The following is a 15,954-nucleotide window of genomic DNA, read 5'->3' on the forward strand; positions in this document are numbered from 1 at the left end:
TTGGGAAGATAACACTGAATGGCCAATCAGAGCAGAGCTTGTGGGAGGGGCAAAAGCTGTGCATTCATCCTCAGCCAATGGTGTAGCCCAGTAGACGTGGTTTGGCTTTAGCCAGCCGCCCCTTTGTGACATCACAGCTGTAGCTCGGGCAGTAAGAGTGCACTAGGCGTGGGGACAACGAGCGGTGCATTCATCTGGGGAGGGGGGCTTGAAACAGGGAATGGGATCTGTTGTGCTATTCAGGCCCCACTGAAATATCAGAAAAACAACAATGGAACCTGCCTGAGAAGCATAGGCCTACCCTCTGCTTTTGCGTGTAAGTGTGTTTCCTCTGTAAGTTAACCCTCTAACGTTAGTGCGTTTGAGTCTCGCTGTGAGCACGTGAATGGTTGTCAGGGTTTTTTTTTTTGCGTGTTCACTGGAGCAGTGAAGAGCTGTGGCTTTGAAAGAGAAGAATGCTTTTGTCTCCTGTTTCACATCTGGTCAGAGTTGGTCTGAGGTTTTGGAAAGATCTCATGTTTCACTCGTTGTCCTGTTCACACCTATTCTGATTTCACCAGGGTTTGAAGAGACCCTCGTGTGGGAGACCAGTTAGAATATGTGTTCTGAGGTTGTTTATGGGGTAAATATCTTTTTTTTTTTTTATGTTAAACTATAGTTTTGGATGTCTAAGTCATGAGTTCTGCATCCCATGGAATGTTTGTGGATGTCAGAAGCAGCTCTATGGGATTTGAGTGTGTTTGGAAGGTGTATACACACAATACATGTGTCATGCACTCAGTGACGTGTGGGAGTGCATTGTGGGATAATTTTGTAAGAGGCAGCCTGACACAATTGCTGATTGTTGTTGGCTTCTTTTTTTTTGGAACAATGATACAGTGTTTGGTTTCTCATTTGTGGCTGTATCTGGGTCAGGGTTGCTGACCGACGGTGGCTTGCTTGACCCAGAAGATCTTGCAGATCTTGTTTTATTGGAACAGGTGGAATTATGTCAGTCAGCATTTAGAGCAAATCATGTCACTTATAGTGTTTTGGCATGTATGTGGGTCAGTGACATGAAAAATAAATATATTATGAAAGTTATACATGCTTAGTATAATAAAATAGTATTAAAATGTAATATTTATGAATTTATATATATATATATAATATACACTGTAAAAAATTATTTAGAAAAAAAGTTACCTGGTTGCCTTAAAATTTTGAGTTCATTGAAATTAAAATGTTGAGTTAATACAATGAAAAATTTTAGAGATTCGACAACCTTTATTAAAATATTATTAAAAGATTTTGTAAGCATATTGGGTAATTGTGTGTGTGTTATTTCAGTGAAACATGCCAAATAGTGCTATTTTCATGATTTATCAATTTTTTATGTGGTTCAGATACAATAATATTTTGAGTTTCTATTTATTAAACTAATTTCCTTCATTGTATCAACTCAAAGTTTTAATTTCAATAAACTCACAATTTTAAGGCAACCAGGTTACTTACTTTTTTAAGTTGAACCAACAAAAACCAACCAATTTTTTTTACAGTGTGTGTGTATATATATATATAATATAAAACGTTTTGAAAAAATAATGTGTACTGTTGTGACGTATACACTCACATGTATGCAGGTTCTATGGACACTATATGTCATTGTCCATGTAGAAACTGTAGAAAAGATGTTTCGCTTCGTTTCAGATGTCTTTCTTATTTCAAAACAGTGAATCTCATTTAGAAATATGCTTTACATATTTAGTCACATGATCCTGAATTCTACGTGTCAGTGTGTATTTGAGCTCCTGCTCTGGTACCTGCTCTGGCTCCTCTTTCTGTGCTGTGCTCAGGAATCTCAGTCCTCCACTGCTGGACGTGACCCCTTATTAAGCTTACCCCAGTGAGACATGCGTCTAAATATAGCCCGCATACATCAACACATCAAATCAGAAAAGGATGAGGGGGGTTTGGGGGAGATGGATTTTAGAAGGCGAGAGAAGGGAACTAATATCAGCTATGTTTAACGTTCTCATGTTACCATCACTAATACATCCATGAGAGCACATGTCAGTCCTGCAGAAGTTTCAGAGCAACACTGAGACCAGAGGCACTGGAGTAAACTGAGAGCAAAACATGACGCAGAGCAGAGTCTGAAAGTGTGATGATAATGAAACTCTGGCCTGCAAACTGATCAGACAGACAATCATTCCTGAATTAAGGGCTATTTTATTAATTTATGATTCTGGTTGAGCTATGAATATTGAATATGGCTTGTAGGGGAGAGTGTGATAAGATGTCGCCCCTTAAAGGGTTAGTTCATCCAAAAAAGTCTTAATTTCCTCATGACCCTCATGTCGTTTCAAACTGTAAGTTTGTTTCAAACTGTTGTAAATTGTAAGACTTTTGTTTTTTTCATGGAGGGACAGATACCTCAGATTTCATTAAAAAGATATTCATTTCCTGTTCTGAGGATGAACGAAAGTCTTACAGGTTTGGAACAACATGAGAGTGAATGATGACAGAATTTTCATGTTTGGGTAAGCTGCTATCCCTTTAAAGGCGTAGTTTGATGATGCCAAGTTTGAGCGCAGAATCACAACGATTATGAATCCGCGTATTAATTCATGATACAGATCGCATATTAAACCATCACGTGACGTTGGCGATCCGAATCATGAATCAATAAGCTGATTCATAACCGTTCAAATCTTTATTTGAGGATTGAAAACAAACCCGGAAGAGAAGACAATGCTGAATAAAGTCATAGTTTTGGTGATTATTGGACCAAAATGTATTTTCGATGTTTTAAGAGATTCTAGTTAACTAACTAATGTCACATATGGACTACTTTGATGATGTTTTTATTCCCTTTCTGGACATGGACAGTATAGTGTGCATACACTTTCATTTGATTTCAGAAAAGCTCTCGGACTAAATATAAAAATCTTAAACTGTGTTTCAAAGATGAAGAGGTCTTGCGGTGTAGAACAACATTAGGGTGACTCGTTTATGACATAAATTTCATTTTTGGGTGAACTAGCCCTTCATATACATCTCATATACACCTAGGATGGCTTGAGGGTGAGTAAATCATGGGCTAATTTTCATTTTAAAGTGAACTAATCCTTTAAGGGATAGTTCACTTTAAAATGAAAATTCTGTCATCCTTTACTCACCCTCAAGTTGTTTCAAACCTGTATGAATTTCTTTCTTTAGCTGAACACAAGGGAAGATATTTTGAAGAATGTCAGTAACCAATCAGTTAACTAGAGCCATTGACTTCCATAGTAGGAAAAAAAAATACTATGGAAGTCAATGGCTCCAGTTAACTGTTTGGTTACTGACATTCTTCAAAATATATTTCCTTGTGTTCAGCTGAAGAAAGAAATTCATGCAGGTTTGAAACAACTTTAGGGTGAGTAAAGGATAACAGAATTTTCATTTTAAAGTGAACTATACCTTTAAAGGAGTAGCTCACCCAAAAGTTTAAATTATCCCATAATTTACTCACTCTCAAGCCATACTAGTGAAAGAAGATTGACCTCTGTCTCGACGCATGATGTATTGAAGAACGCAGAAGCACAAAGGATAGAGCAGAAACAAAACACTGGTCATGAATTAGAATTAGAGTAAAATGATCATTTTTAAAGAAATGTCGAAGGAGTTTGAGTTTGTTGCCCAGCCCCATTCGTTTGAACCACATGAGGCGTCTACTTTCACCGAAGCTGTCAAATGGGTATGGCAGGGTGAGGTGAGGTGGCTGCTTTACCTTGGCTGCCTGTCAGGTAGTATATTTTTGTAGTATATTTTTTAGAGATTAACATATTTATATTACTAAATGTTATATATAATTTGTAATTGTTTAATAAAAAAAGAAAAGCAAGTAAATTAAAGCAATCTGATTGCTTTAATTTGACTAAACTAAGTGGCAGAAATATCGATTTTAAATGCTATATAGATTTGATAATGTCTAAAAATAAATTTGCCAATATGTGCTCCTCGGATGCCATCTACTGTTTATAGTGGTAATTTTTAATTTTAAAATAAAAGTTTTTGTTTTCCTACTTCGCGGAAGACTATCAAAGCCATACATGACTCATCTTTGAACGAATAAAATGGACACAATGTAATGCCTCGCTTCAGAAGGCCTTACTTCCGTATGGAGCCGTCTGCATCACTTTTATGATGGATGCATTTTTTGGGGCTTCAAAAAATGGTACCATTCACTCCCGTTATAAAGCTTGGAAGAGCCAGGATATTTTTAATATAACTTTGGCTAAAAGAAGAAAGTCACATACACATAAGATGACTTGAGGATTGAATAATTTATGGGAATATTTTTGTGTGAACTATCCCTTCAACATGACACGGCTGTGTCTGAAAGTTAGATCTTAGATGTTTTCTTTTACGTCCTACAGTGAATCCTGAAATATTAGGCTTACCTCGGTCTCATATCTCTTTGCCTAGAGGGCAACTAAAGTAAAGAAGTGGCACAGCATGTACCCACATTGAAAGAGCTAGTAATGGCCTCAGCAGTAGCTCATGTCCTTGAATCAGTACTTATCCGTTGGCCCGTTGTTGTTGCAACTCATCTGGAAAAGTTGCATGAAAATTGTTGATTTGCCTCCACAACTCTGTAATCCAGTTTTCCGTGCTCTTCTCTTTTGATGAAATGCAGTGTGTTCTTTTCTTGGCAGAATGGCAGTTATTTTATGTGTAAAGTTGCTGGTTTGGTAGCAGCTCAGCAGGCATCACTCATGTTCTCCTGTTCAATGTAGGAGCTCGTCTTCTCTTGCCGTTACAGTGTCTTTTTAAAAGTGAAATTCTTTGGTTAATCTCGAAACAAATTAAGGTGATTAATTTCAATGGACTCCATTGAAAGTCCAGGTAACCAAATGTAAAAATCATAAAACAAATTCAAATGATTTAAACATAATCCAAAATTTGTGGAGAGATGTAATCGCTTTATATGATGGACAGTTGTATTCATGCTTTTATTTACAGCTAAACATTGATCAACACACATGGGCACATCATGTTTATACGTGTTATATGTGAATTAAAGCCTAGATTCAATTTGTTCATCATATTAAGTGATCATAATGCTTTATAAGACTTGGATCAAAGATTTCGAAGTCTTATAGGTTTGGAACGACATGATAATGTGAGTGAATGTCAGATATTTCCCTTTAAAGGCCAATTCACACTGTACAGACACACACAGAGGTCGCCGACCAACAGCAACAGACACTTTGTCAGGTTTTGTCAGATCAGTGTGTTGCATCTGTTGGCGTTGGTCGCGCTTGTTTTCGAGTCAGGGAAAGTCTGAGAAGTGATGTATTGTAATCTTTTGATTGTCCGCATTGGTTGGTATCTGTAGGGCCTTATGAAATCATTTTTTTCCCCCAAAATCTGTTTTTTCTATTACATTTTTTCTTCTTTCATTTAAATTTTTCTGGACTCATATTTTAATAGTTAAATTACATTGGAATCAAAAAGCATGTCTAATGAATTACAATCATTAAACTTGTACAATTTAACAACAATTTATAAAAAGTGTATCAAAAAATATTTAGTGCCCTATGAAATTTTGCGGTTTTTTTCCCCTCAAATTCCGATTTTTAAAAATTATTTTCTTATTTTTATTTTTTAACCAAATTCTGTGTTTTCTGTTTTATATTTTCTGGATTCTAGTTTAAAATTAAAATGCAATTTCTAAGAAAAGTTTTCCAAAAAATTCTGTGTTGTGTATTTTAGTTTTTCTGGTAATCAAATGAAAGCATACATTCATTTTATTTATCTTTTAATAATATGAAATTACATATTTTTTGTCAAAGTGCTGCACTATTTTTATTATAAATAATTATGAATATTATATTATTATTATTTATATTAGTATTGCTATTATTATTATTGAGACATGATTTTGGTTGGTGATGATGATCATGACAGGTTGCCGTGAAGACCTTTTAAGTTTCGGTGTTTATGATATGATTATAGTTTTTCTCAACTGACTGAATTGGTAAAATTTTGATGAAGTGACTCTCAGAGCGGCTCTGGAGATAAAGGTCACACATTCATGTCCTCATATAGTGAAGTGATGCTGGCACTAGTCTATATTGCGATTTTATTTCAGTGTTAATTATTATTATTAAATAAAATTCCATGAAACTGCCCTTAAAATGTGCCTCTTCATCATTTAAAAGTTAAAATGTTGAAACATTGTGTTTTTCTTCTGTTGGAAGACTTTTAATAACTTAGCATCTTCTTCATTCAGGTTAAGGTGTGTCCTGGCCCTCGGCCCCCTCTGTGGATGTCTGTCACCATGGCGAAGTTTGAGACTGGCCGCACAAGCCCAGTGGTCCGCCAGATAGACAAGCAGTTCCTGGTGTGTAGTATCTGTCTGGACCACTACCACAACCCCAAAGTCCTGCCCTGCCTCCACACCTTCTGCGAAAGGTCTGTGTTTTTTGCTTATATCAATCATTATAGTAATGTCATATATATAATATAAAACATGTTAATATAAAACATCATATTATAGTTCGAGAAGAACAGGAAATGATGGGGAGGAGATCGGGCAATGACGCGAGCCACACTTAAACTCATATTTCCCAGATGAGCACCATAGCGCAAGGCCACTTGAACATATTCAAATTAAAGGGTTAGTTCACCCAAAAATGAAAATTCTGTCATTAATTACTTACCCTCAACACCCGTCAGACCTCCGTTCATCTTCGGAACACAAATGAAGATATTTTTGTTGAAATCCGATGGCTCAGACAGGCCTTCATTGACACCAATGCCATTTCCTTTCTCAAGACCCATAAAGGCACTAAAGACGTCGTTACAAAGCCCATCTCACTACAGCGGCTCTACAATCATTTTATGAAGCAACGAGAATAGTTTTTGTGCACAAAAAAACGAAATAACGACTTGTATAGTGATGGGCTGATTTCAAAACAAAGTTTAGAACTGTTATGAATCTGTGTACTGATTTATGATTCAGATTGCATGTCAAACCACAAACTGCTGAAATCATGTGACATTGGCGATCTGAATCATGAATCGATAAACTGATTCATAACCGTTCGAATCTTTGTTTTGAAATCGGCCCATCACTATAGAAGTCAATATATATATATTTTTTGCACACAAAAACTATTCTCGTCGCTTCATAAAATGATTGTAGAGCCGCTGTAGTGAGATGGGCTTTGTAACGACGTCTTTAGTGCCTTTATGGGTCTTGAGAGAGGAAATGGCATTGGTGTCAATGAAGGCCTGTCTGAGTCATCGGATTTCAACAAAAATATCTTCATTTGTGTTCTGAAGATGATCAGAGGTTTTACGGGTGTCAAACTTCATGAGGGTTAGTAATTAATGACAATTAAAATTTTTGGGTGAACTAACCCTTTAAACCTCACAAATTTGAATAACATGCTTGGGGATTGAAGCATAGATCAGTCGGTAAGCTTTTGTTAGGATTGCATGCTCTTTGTTTACTTACTGTTGACAATCCTTGGCATGGATGCTCTGTCTCTACCACAAAAGAGGTAGAGACAGAAGAACATTTTCTTCTGCATGGATGGCATGAGATGTGTGTAGTGTGACAATGAGACTATCTGTGTCTTTATTTGTCTCTTTGGGTGTTTTGTGCTTTTTATCTGTGGGGTTGAAATCTGTGGGGTGTTTACACTGTGATTGTTCGTGTTGTGACTGAAATTTCAGCAACACTTGCCCTCCTAGCCTTCTCGCTCTCAAACTGTCTCGCAGGAGTACATCATTTATTTATGAACTGAGAGACACACTGCCATTCAAATGTTTGGGGTTGGTAAGAGTTTCTTATCCTCCTCTAGGGCTTATTTGATCACATTTACAGTAAAACAGTAATACAGTTTAAAATAATTGTTCTATATTTGAATACATTTAAAAAAAAAATCCTGTTATGCAAAGCTGAATATTTAACCTCATTTCTCCAGTCTTCAGTCTCACATGATCCTTTAGAAATCATTGTAATATGAAGATTAGTTTTTATTATTATTATCAATGTTAAAAACAATTGTGCTGCTTAATATTTTAGTTTTTATCAGGATTCTCTGATGAATCGAAAGTTTAAAAAAATCTGTTTTTGAAATATACATATTTTGTGTATTAATACATTTCTTTACTGTCAGTTTAATGCTTTCTTCATAAATAAGTGTTTTTTAATAAATAAGTCTTTTTTTCTTTTTCTTTTTAAAAACCTACTAACTCTTATTGAAAGGTAGTGTGTGTTAATAGTTGTCTGTTTTTTAAAGATATGTATACATAAAAGGCGAAGTGTGTAATATATGATGTTAAAATGCATTGTCCTCCCATATCTATTTAAAGGGATAGTTCACATAAAAACAGATATTCTACTGTCACCATATACTCACCCTCTGGTCTTTTAAAAACCTGTATGACTTATTTTCTTCCGTATAACAAAGGGAGTTATAGCAAAATATATGTTGTTACCTACTGTTACTGGTACAAAGATATCGCGTGACATATATACTGTAGAATATAGTGCACGAGTCATATGGATTACTTTTATGATTTTTTTATTATAGTATTTGTCCTTTTTGGAGCTCAACACTCCTTGGTCTCCATCTTTTTACATTGTTAGGAAAACGGCAACGTGAACATTCTTCTAAATATTTTCTTTAGTGTTCCACAGAAGATATAAAGGGTTGAGGAGAGTAAAAAACAGTGACCGATGATCGTTAATCATGTCTGTGCTTCTCTCTATCTCACAGGTGCCTACAAAACTACATTCCCGCTCAGTCTTTGACACTGTCCTGCCCGGTGTGCAGACAGACCTCCATCTTGCCTGAGAAAGGTGTGGCGGCACTACAGAACAACTTCTTCATCACAAACCTCATGGAGGTGCTGCAGAGAGACCCAGAATGTTCTCGGCCGGAGGCCTGCAGCGTGCTGGAGTCTGTCAGCGCAGCAGCCGCTGGAAAACCGCTCTCCTGCCCCAATCACGAGGGCAAGGTAAGCCTCTTACCATCTGATGATTAAACCAAATTTGGCAACACTTGTTGGGAACATGAAGGAGAAACCATAAAAAACAAGGTTGTTGGTAAAATTGTGGCCAAAGAGTCTAAATCTCTGTACAGCTGTGATTGGGAATTCCTTCACCACCCCTGATTTCTCTACATTTAAGCCAATTTTTTATTGGCAGAGGCCAATGAACTTTCACTTTCTCCTCGTTGTTCTTGTTCTTTCCTCTGAAACACACCTAAAGTTACCAGCTTCTTTCCTTTATGTCTCCATAGTCATAATACATGACTATGTGTGTTTACGCTGTTCAGGCCTGTTAGCGTACATTAGCTCCCTTTGATAAACCATTAGGATGCCGAATGAAAGGGTTGCTTACTGGTGCCCCTGCAGGTGATGGAGTTTTACTGCGAGTCGTGTGAGACGGCCATGTGCCTGGACTGCACGGAGGGAGAACACCGGGAGCATGTGACTGTTCCACTGCGGGATGTTCTAGAACAGCACAAAGCAGTGCTAAAGAGCCAGCTGGATGCTATACGCAACAGGTACATGTGCGGCGTTCGTAATAATCAGCTGTTACAGTTCATCATCACTTCAATAATGACAGAGCACACTACATACATACTGCTTTACAGAATTTTGTATTATTATTCATTCATGTCATTATTAGTATATACAATCATATATTTAAAAAACGATAATAATATTAATGGTAATAATGATGACTATATTATTATGTTAGCTTTAGATCATCTGTTTTAGATCAAGTTTTTTGTATGTGTTATTTGTATGTATGTATATGTGTATACTTTTTCCAAATTACTTGGCTCTTTTCCATCATTTCTCTGATAAAGTTTGTTCTTTTTTATTCGGTCAGGCTGCCCCAACTAACAGCGGCCATTGAGCTGGTGAATGAAATCTCTAAACAGCTGATAGAGAGGAAGAACGAAGCAGTCAGTGAGATCAACATGACATTTGAGGAGCTCGAGAAGGCATTGCACCAACGCAAGGCTGCGCTCATCAACGACCTGGAGAACATTTGTAGCACCAAGCAGAAGGTCAGAAATATCCTGATAGGATAAACTGTTTGTACTCCTATCGTTCTAATGCTCATTTCTGCTGTGTTCTCTGCAGGTGCTCCAGGCACAGTTATCCTCCCTTCTGCAGGGAAAAGAGCACATCCAGAGCAGCTGCAGTTTCACCGAGCAGGCCCTGAACCACGGCAGCGCCACTGAAGTCCTGCTGGTCCAAAAGCAGATGAGTGAGCGGGTGAGCGCCCTCGCCTGCCACGACTTCCCTGAACGGCCGCATGAGAACGCCCACTTGGACTGCCAGATAGAGACAGAGGGCTTGCGGCGCTCCATCCAGAACCTGGGCGTGCTGCTGACGACTGGTGCCGTGGGACACACGAGTGTGGCAACGGGAGAAGGGCTTAGACATGCTCTGGTCGGTCAGCACGTGACCGTGACTGTTACCACTAAGGATAAGGACAGCGAGCTTGTGCGGACCGGTAACGCAGTCCTCCGAGCAGAGATAGCGGGCCAGGATGGAGTGCGGGCGGCGGAGGCGGAGGTCGTGGACAATAAAAACGGAACGTATGAGGTAGGGTACACGCTTAAGAGTGAAGGGGAGTACTCGTTCTCTTTGATGCTTTATGGACAGCCAGTACGGGGCAGCCCGTTCAGACTGCGGGCGATAAAGCCGTCGGATGTGCCCCAGTCTCCGGACGATGTGAAAAGGAGGGTTAAATCTCCTAGCGGAACAGGAGGACACATCAGGCAGAAAGCCGTACGGAGACCCTCCAGCATGTACAGCACCACCAAAAAGAAGGAAAACCCCATAGAGGATGAGCTGATTTACAGAGTGGGTAAGAAACTCAGGAAAGGAAATATTTGTGTGCACAATAAGAAGTAAGCCATATTAAATTGTTGTTAAAGGGGTGATTCTGTCTGGCTTTTTTTCTAGGCTTGGTTGTGTTTATAGGGAGCAGTATAACATGTCTTAATACTTATTTTTTATAAAAACTGTATTTTTCTTATATTTGACCTTTATTCCACACCGCTGTCTGCACTGTCATTTGAACGGCTCGTTTGCTTCCTGCTTCTATGAAGCCCATCCCTCTGAAAAACGCAATGGTCTTAGATTGGTTAGATGGCCAAATGTAGTTTCATGTATTTTTATTGGCTGAAGTGCCAAGCACAGGTTGCAGGAAAGGCTATGCCCCTCCCCATTACGGGGAAAATTCACATTTGCGGTAACTAGCAAGGGTTTATGATGTCACCAACCCGGGAAGAAGCTCGTGTAGTCAAAACCGCTGAAAATAAACTGCTGTAACTTTAAAAGACAATATCTCCTTTTGCATTGAACTTTCAGCGCTGTAACTTTGCAGATACTGCTTATGCTCAAGCAGCAACGTTACACACTAACTAAAGTTAAAAAAGTGAAATCGCATGCAATCACCCCTTTAAATATTATTTTGATTTTGAATGGCAGTGAATTTCCTTTGACTCTTCAGGCTCTCGGGGGAGGGAGAAGGGGGAGTTCACTAATCTACAGGGCATCTCTGCTTCCACTAATGGGAGGGTCATTGTAGCAGACAGCAACAACCAGTGTATACAGGTAAGTCAATGTATAGAAATATTATAAAAAGTATAGGTTTAATTTCTAAAGCAGTTTGGTGGATATTTAAGTAATGAACCAATGTGTCACAGTAAATTTACTGAGATTGATCATAGGTTCCCATTGCATTCAGTACATAATTTGATCAGTGTTTTTTTTTATGAAGGTGTTTACTAATGATGGCCAGTTCAAAGCACGCTTTGGGGTCAGAGGTCGTTCCCCAGGACAACTGCAGAGGCCGACAGGAGTGGCAGTCGACACAAATGGAGACATTATAGTAGCTGACTATGATAACAGATGGATCAGCATCTTCTCTCCTGATGGGAAATTCAAGGTTATAATAATTTACAGTATATATACAGTCATACCCAAAATGATGGGTGCAGGAGACAAGTTCAAATATATAAGTGAGGATAGGAAAATAATTTAAACTGACATATTATATCTTAAAAATTGGGACCAAAATTATTCAGACACTGTGTCCATGTTTTGAAGTGAAGTTTAAAGGGTTAGTTCACCCAAAAATGAAAATTCTGTCATTAATTACTTACCCTCAACACCCGTAAGACCTCCGTTCATCTTCTGACCACAAATGAAGATATTTTGGTTGAAATCCGATGGCTCAGACAGGCCTTCATTGACACCAATGTCATTTCCTCTCAAGACCCATAAAGGCACTAAAGACGTCGTTACAAAGCCCATCTCACTACAGCGGCTCTACAATCATTTTATGAAGTGATGAGAATAGTTTTTGTGCGCAAAAAAAACAACGAAATAACGACTTGTATAGTGATGGGCCGTTATGAATCAGTTTATCGATTCATGATTCAGATCGCCAATGTCACGTGATTTCAGCAGTTTGGCAGTTTGACATGCGATCCGAATCATGAATCAATAAACTGATTCATAACGGTTCGAATCTTTGTTTTGAAATCGTCCCATCACTATATAAGATGAACAGAGGTCTTCCGAGTGTCGAACGACATGAGGGTGAGTAATAAATGACAGAATTTTCATTTTTGGGTGAACTAACCCTTTAAGTATTTTTTCTGTAATTGCTAATGTTACCTTTTACGCCACAGACTGAACAACATGAAGCATTGCTTGGTAATGGGTTGACCTAAATTGGGTATTATTAAGTGTACTTAAATTGAACAGCTGACAGCTGATTGGTTGATTGTAATCTATTACATTCCTTTCAATCAAAGTTATCTGATATTATAAAGTGTTTTTTCTGACACAGTTTAACTCTTGAGTTCTTGTCATATTTAATTTCCCTTTTCTAAACTATAGTGAATAAACGGTGATAATGTGAGATGTCAAATACATTTTAGTTTGACTGTACATACATCTATCAGGCATAATATTATGACCACCTTCGTAATATTGTCTTGGTCCCCCTTTTGCTGCCAAAACGGTATTTCCCCTGTCCATTGCTAAAATAGTGGGCCTGTGAGCATCAGAACTGGACCACTGAGCAATGGAAGAACAACTTTATTAGGAAGGTGGTCAAAATGTTATGCCTGATTGGTGTATATACACACACATACATACATGCTTACATTCATAGATGCATGTGTGGTTCAGGTATGTAAATGTTCCCAAAATGATGGCAATATACTTGATCTTGTGGGGAAATATTTGGTCTCAATGAGGAAAACAGCTTATAAATAAGCTTATTAAGTGGACTTTCAAGCCTACCTAGAATGGGTAGGTTCAGGTTTAGGGGATAGGATATACAGTTTGTACAGTATAAAGCTCATCATGTCTATGGAATGTCTCCATAAAACATTTAACTCAATGCCATGATTGTCTGCTAAATGAATAAATGTAAATTAGTCACTTTAATCCAAATAAACGTATAAATGAGGACTACAACAGTGCAAGCTAGAACAAGAAGAATATTTGAAATAGTAAAAACAGAAAACATTGTTTTGTTTGTTTGTTTTAAGGTTGCATTTAATTGTTCATGAAAGAGATGAGTTGTCAGTTGTTCTTATTGTCAAGGATTCAGCTACCCAGAATGACATATACCTAAGAGCCGTTCAATAAGGTCCTCTAAACGACCCTCTCTTTGTGTAGAATAAGATTGGTGCTGGTCGTCTGATGGGACCCAAAGGAGTGGCTGTGGACAGGAACGGTCATATCATCGCAGTGGATAATAAAGCCTGCTGTGTGTTCATCTTTCAATCTAATGGCAAACTAGTGACCAAATTTGGAGCCAGAGGCACTTCAGACAGACAGTTTGCAGGTACAGGGATTAAACACAGTCTGAACATGGTATCATTATGCTTCTAGAGCCAATGTTTAATAATGTCATGGGGTTTGTGGTGGTTAACCGAAGCACTAAAGAGTTGCAGAAGTGTTGTTGGCGCCCCCTGCTGTGTGCTGTGACCGCTTGTCCTCTAATATCTCTTCCTAATACATCATTTGTCCAGCTCAGGACTCTTCTCATGACCTAAAATGTTGGTATTTCTTTAACGAACATTAAGGAAACAAGAGCTAAAAGATGTTTCACTACAAAAGCAACAACTAAGAGAACCATTCTGGGACGTTTTTATACAGAAATGGCCAGATTTACACAGGCTTCAGTTCCAGTGTCTAAAAGGATGTAAACCTGTATATTTCCTCTGCCTCAGTTCTGTTAGCATTAGCCATATTTCAGTTGCCTTATCTGACTGTATAATACATACTGAAGGCCAAATGCATGCATACATGTAAGAGCCTCTTACTAGGACACACTGAAAGATACACACACATTAGTCCTGCTTTGTGAAGCTCGTCCAACACTTTCCTTTCTGCTGCTTGTTTTACTATTTAAATACATCAGTCCCTTTTCCTAACCCTTGTTAAGAAAGTGCATGTGGCTTGCAGACTGGTTTGGATCTTCCATTGTTCTTCTGGTCTGCATGTTTCCAGCACTTAAGGATGATTTTCATCCTTGCACCATTTAAAATGTTTTTGAAGTAGCTCTTGCGCTTTTTTTCGTGTCAATCCCTTCTGCTCTGTCGTTTATTTGTCTCTGCTTACCCTTGTTTGTGTTTTTTTCCCATTCCTTTTTAGAAAAAAGTGGTACAAAGTTTGCACTGGAGCAAAAGTTTAGTAAATCTGGCCCTGGGTTCAGTAAGTATTGAGTGAATTCTCATCCCAGAATGTGGTAATTTATCTTATTGAAATCAAGTTTCATTCTAGAACTGAATTCAGGAGCATATGATTTTGTGCTTTTGTCTTTCTGATCGAATTGTTCAATGATAAGGATGAAGACTTCCATACACTGAGATCTTGATCACATGACATCCCTGCTCTCCTCTCCGCTCGCTTTCTGTGTGTTTATCATGTCTGAATCTTTTTCCCCATTTCTCTTTTTCCTCACATGCAGGCCCACACTTTGTTGCTGTCAACAACAAGAATGAAATTGTGGTGACAGACTTTCATAACCACTCCGTCAAGGTGGGTGTGTCTTGTGGTCGCAGTTATAATTTCCACCTGTAAACATAAAAAAAAACACACAACCAGAATATATATATATATATATATATATATATATATATATATATATATATATATAATAATAGTTCTCAGTATTACTAGATTTTTTAGTGTATATACTTGGTCCCCCGTTTGCTGCCAAAACATCCCTGACCCATTGAGGCATTGACTCCACTAGACCCCTGAAGGTGTGTTGTGGTATCTGACAGAGATGTTAGCAGCAGATCCTTTAAGTCCTGTAAGTTGTGAGGTGGGGCCTCTATGAATCGGACTTGTTTGTTCAGTACATCCCACAGATGCTCGATTGGATTGAGACCATGGGCCGCCACCGTTTCCATGAACAGGGGTGTACATGTTCTGCAATAATGCTTAGGTAGATCGTGTGTGTCAAAGTAACATCCACATGGATGGTATGACCCAAGGTTTCCCAGTAGAACATTGCCCGAAGCATCACACTGCCTCTGCTGGCTTACCTTCCTCCCATAGTGCATCCTGGTGCCACGTGTTCCCCAGGTAAGCGACACATGTGCACCCGGCCATCCACGTGATGTAAAAGAAAATAGGATTCATCAGACCAGGCCACCTTATTCCATTGCTCTGTGGTCCAGTTCTGATGCTCACATGTCCACTTTTGGCAGTGGACAGGGGTCAGCACGGGCACCCTGACTGGTCTGCAGATGTGCAGCCCCATACCCAACAAACTGCGATTGCACTGTGTATTCTGACACCTTTCTATCAGAACCAGCATTAACTTCTTAAACAATTTGAGCTACAGTAGTTTGTCTGTTTCATCAGACCACACAGGCCAGCCTTCACTCCCGACGTGCATCAATGAGC

At 38.5% G+C, this 15,954-nt stretch overlaps 1 protein-coding gene across 5 annotated transcripts in view; it reads left to right on the forward strand.

Moving 5' to 3' along the window:
* trim3b (tripartite motif containing 3b) overlaps positions 1–15,954 on the forward strand; it is a 34,605-nt gene that overhangs the window by 14,972 nt on the left and 3,679 nt on the right. For 3 of the 5 annotated variants that reach the window (XM_067433893.1, XM_067433891.1, XM_067433889.1), the window contains exons 2-11: positions 6,263–6,444; positions 8,763–9,003; positions 9,403–9,554; positions 9,887–10,067; positions 10,144–10,876; positions 11,525–11,628; positions 11,795–11,962; positions 13,711–13,879; positions 14,692–14,751; positions 15,008–15,078. In XM_067433893.1, the coding sequence (XP_067289994.1) occupies positions 6,299–6,444; positions 8,763–9,003; positions 9,403–9,554; positions 9,887–10,067; positions 10,144–10,876; positions 11,525–11,628; positions 11,795–11,962; positions 13,711–13,879; positions 14,692–14,751; positions 15,008–15,078 (2,025 nt within the window). In that variant the 5' untranslated portion in view covers positions 6,263–6,298. Of the gene's footprint in view, positions 1–153; positions 317–6,262; positions 6,445–8,762; positions 9,004–9,402; positions 9,555–9,886; positions 10,068–10,143; positions 10,877–11,524; positions 11,629–11,794; positions 11,963–13,710; positions 13,880–14,691; positions 14,752–15,007; positions 15,079–15,954 lie in introns of those variants that run through there. The other 2 variants (XM_067433892.1, XM_067433890.1) reach the window with 2 other exon arrangements.

The sequence above is a fragment of the Pseudorasbora parva genome, chromosome 23 (assembly GCF_024679245.1).
Source record: "Pseudorasbora parva isolate DD20220531a chromosome 23, ASM2467924v1, whole genome shotgun sequence".
NCBI lineage: Eukaryota > Metazoa > Chordata > Actinopteri > Cypriniformes > Gobionidae > Pseudorasbora > Pseudorasbora parva.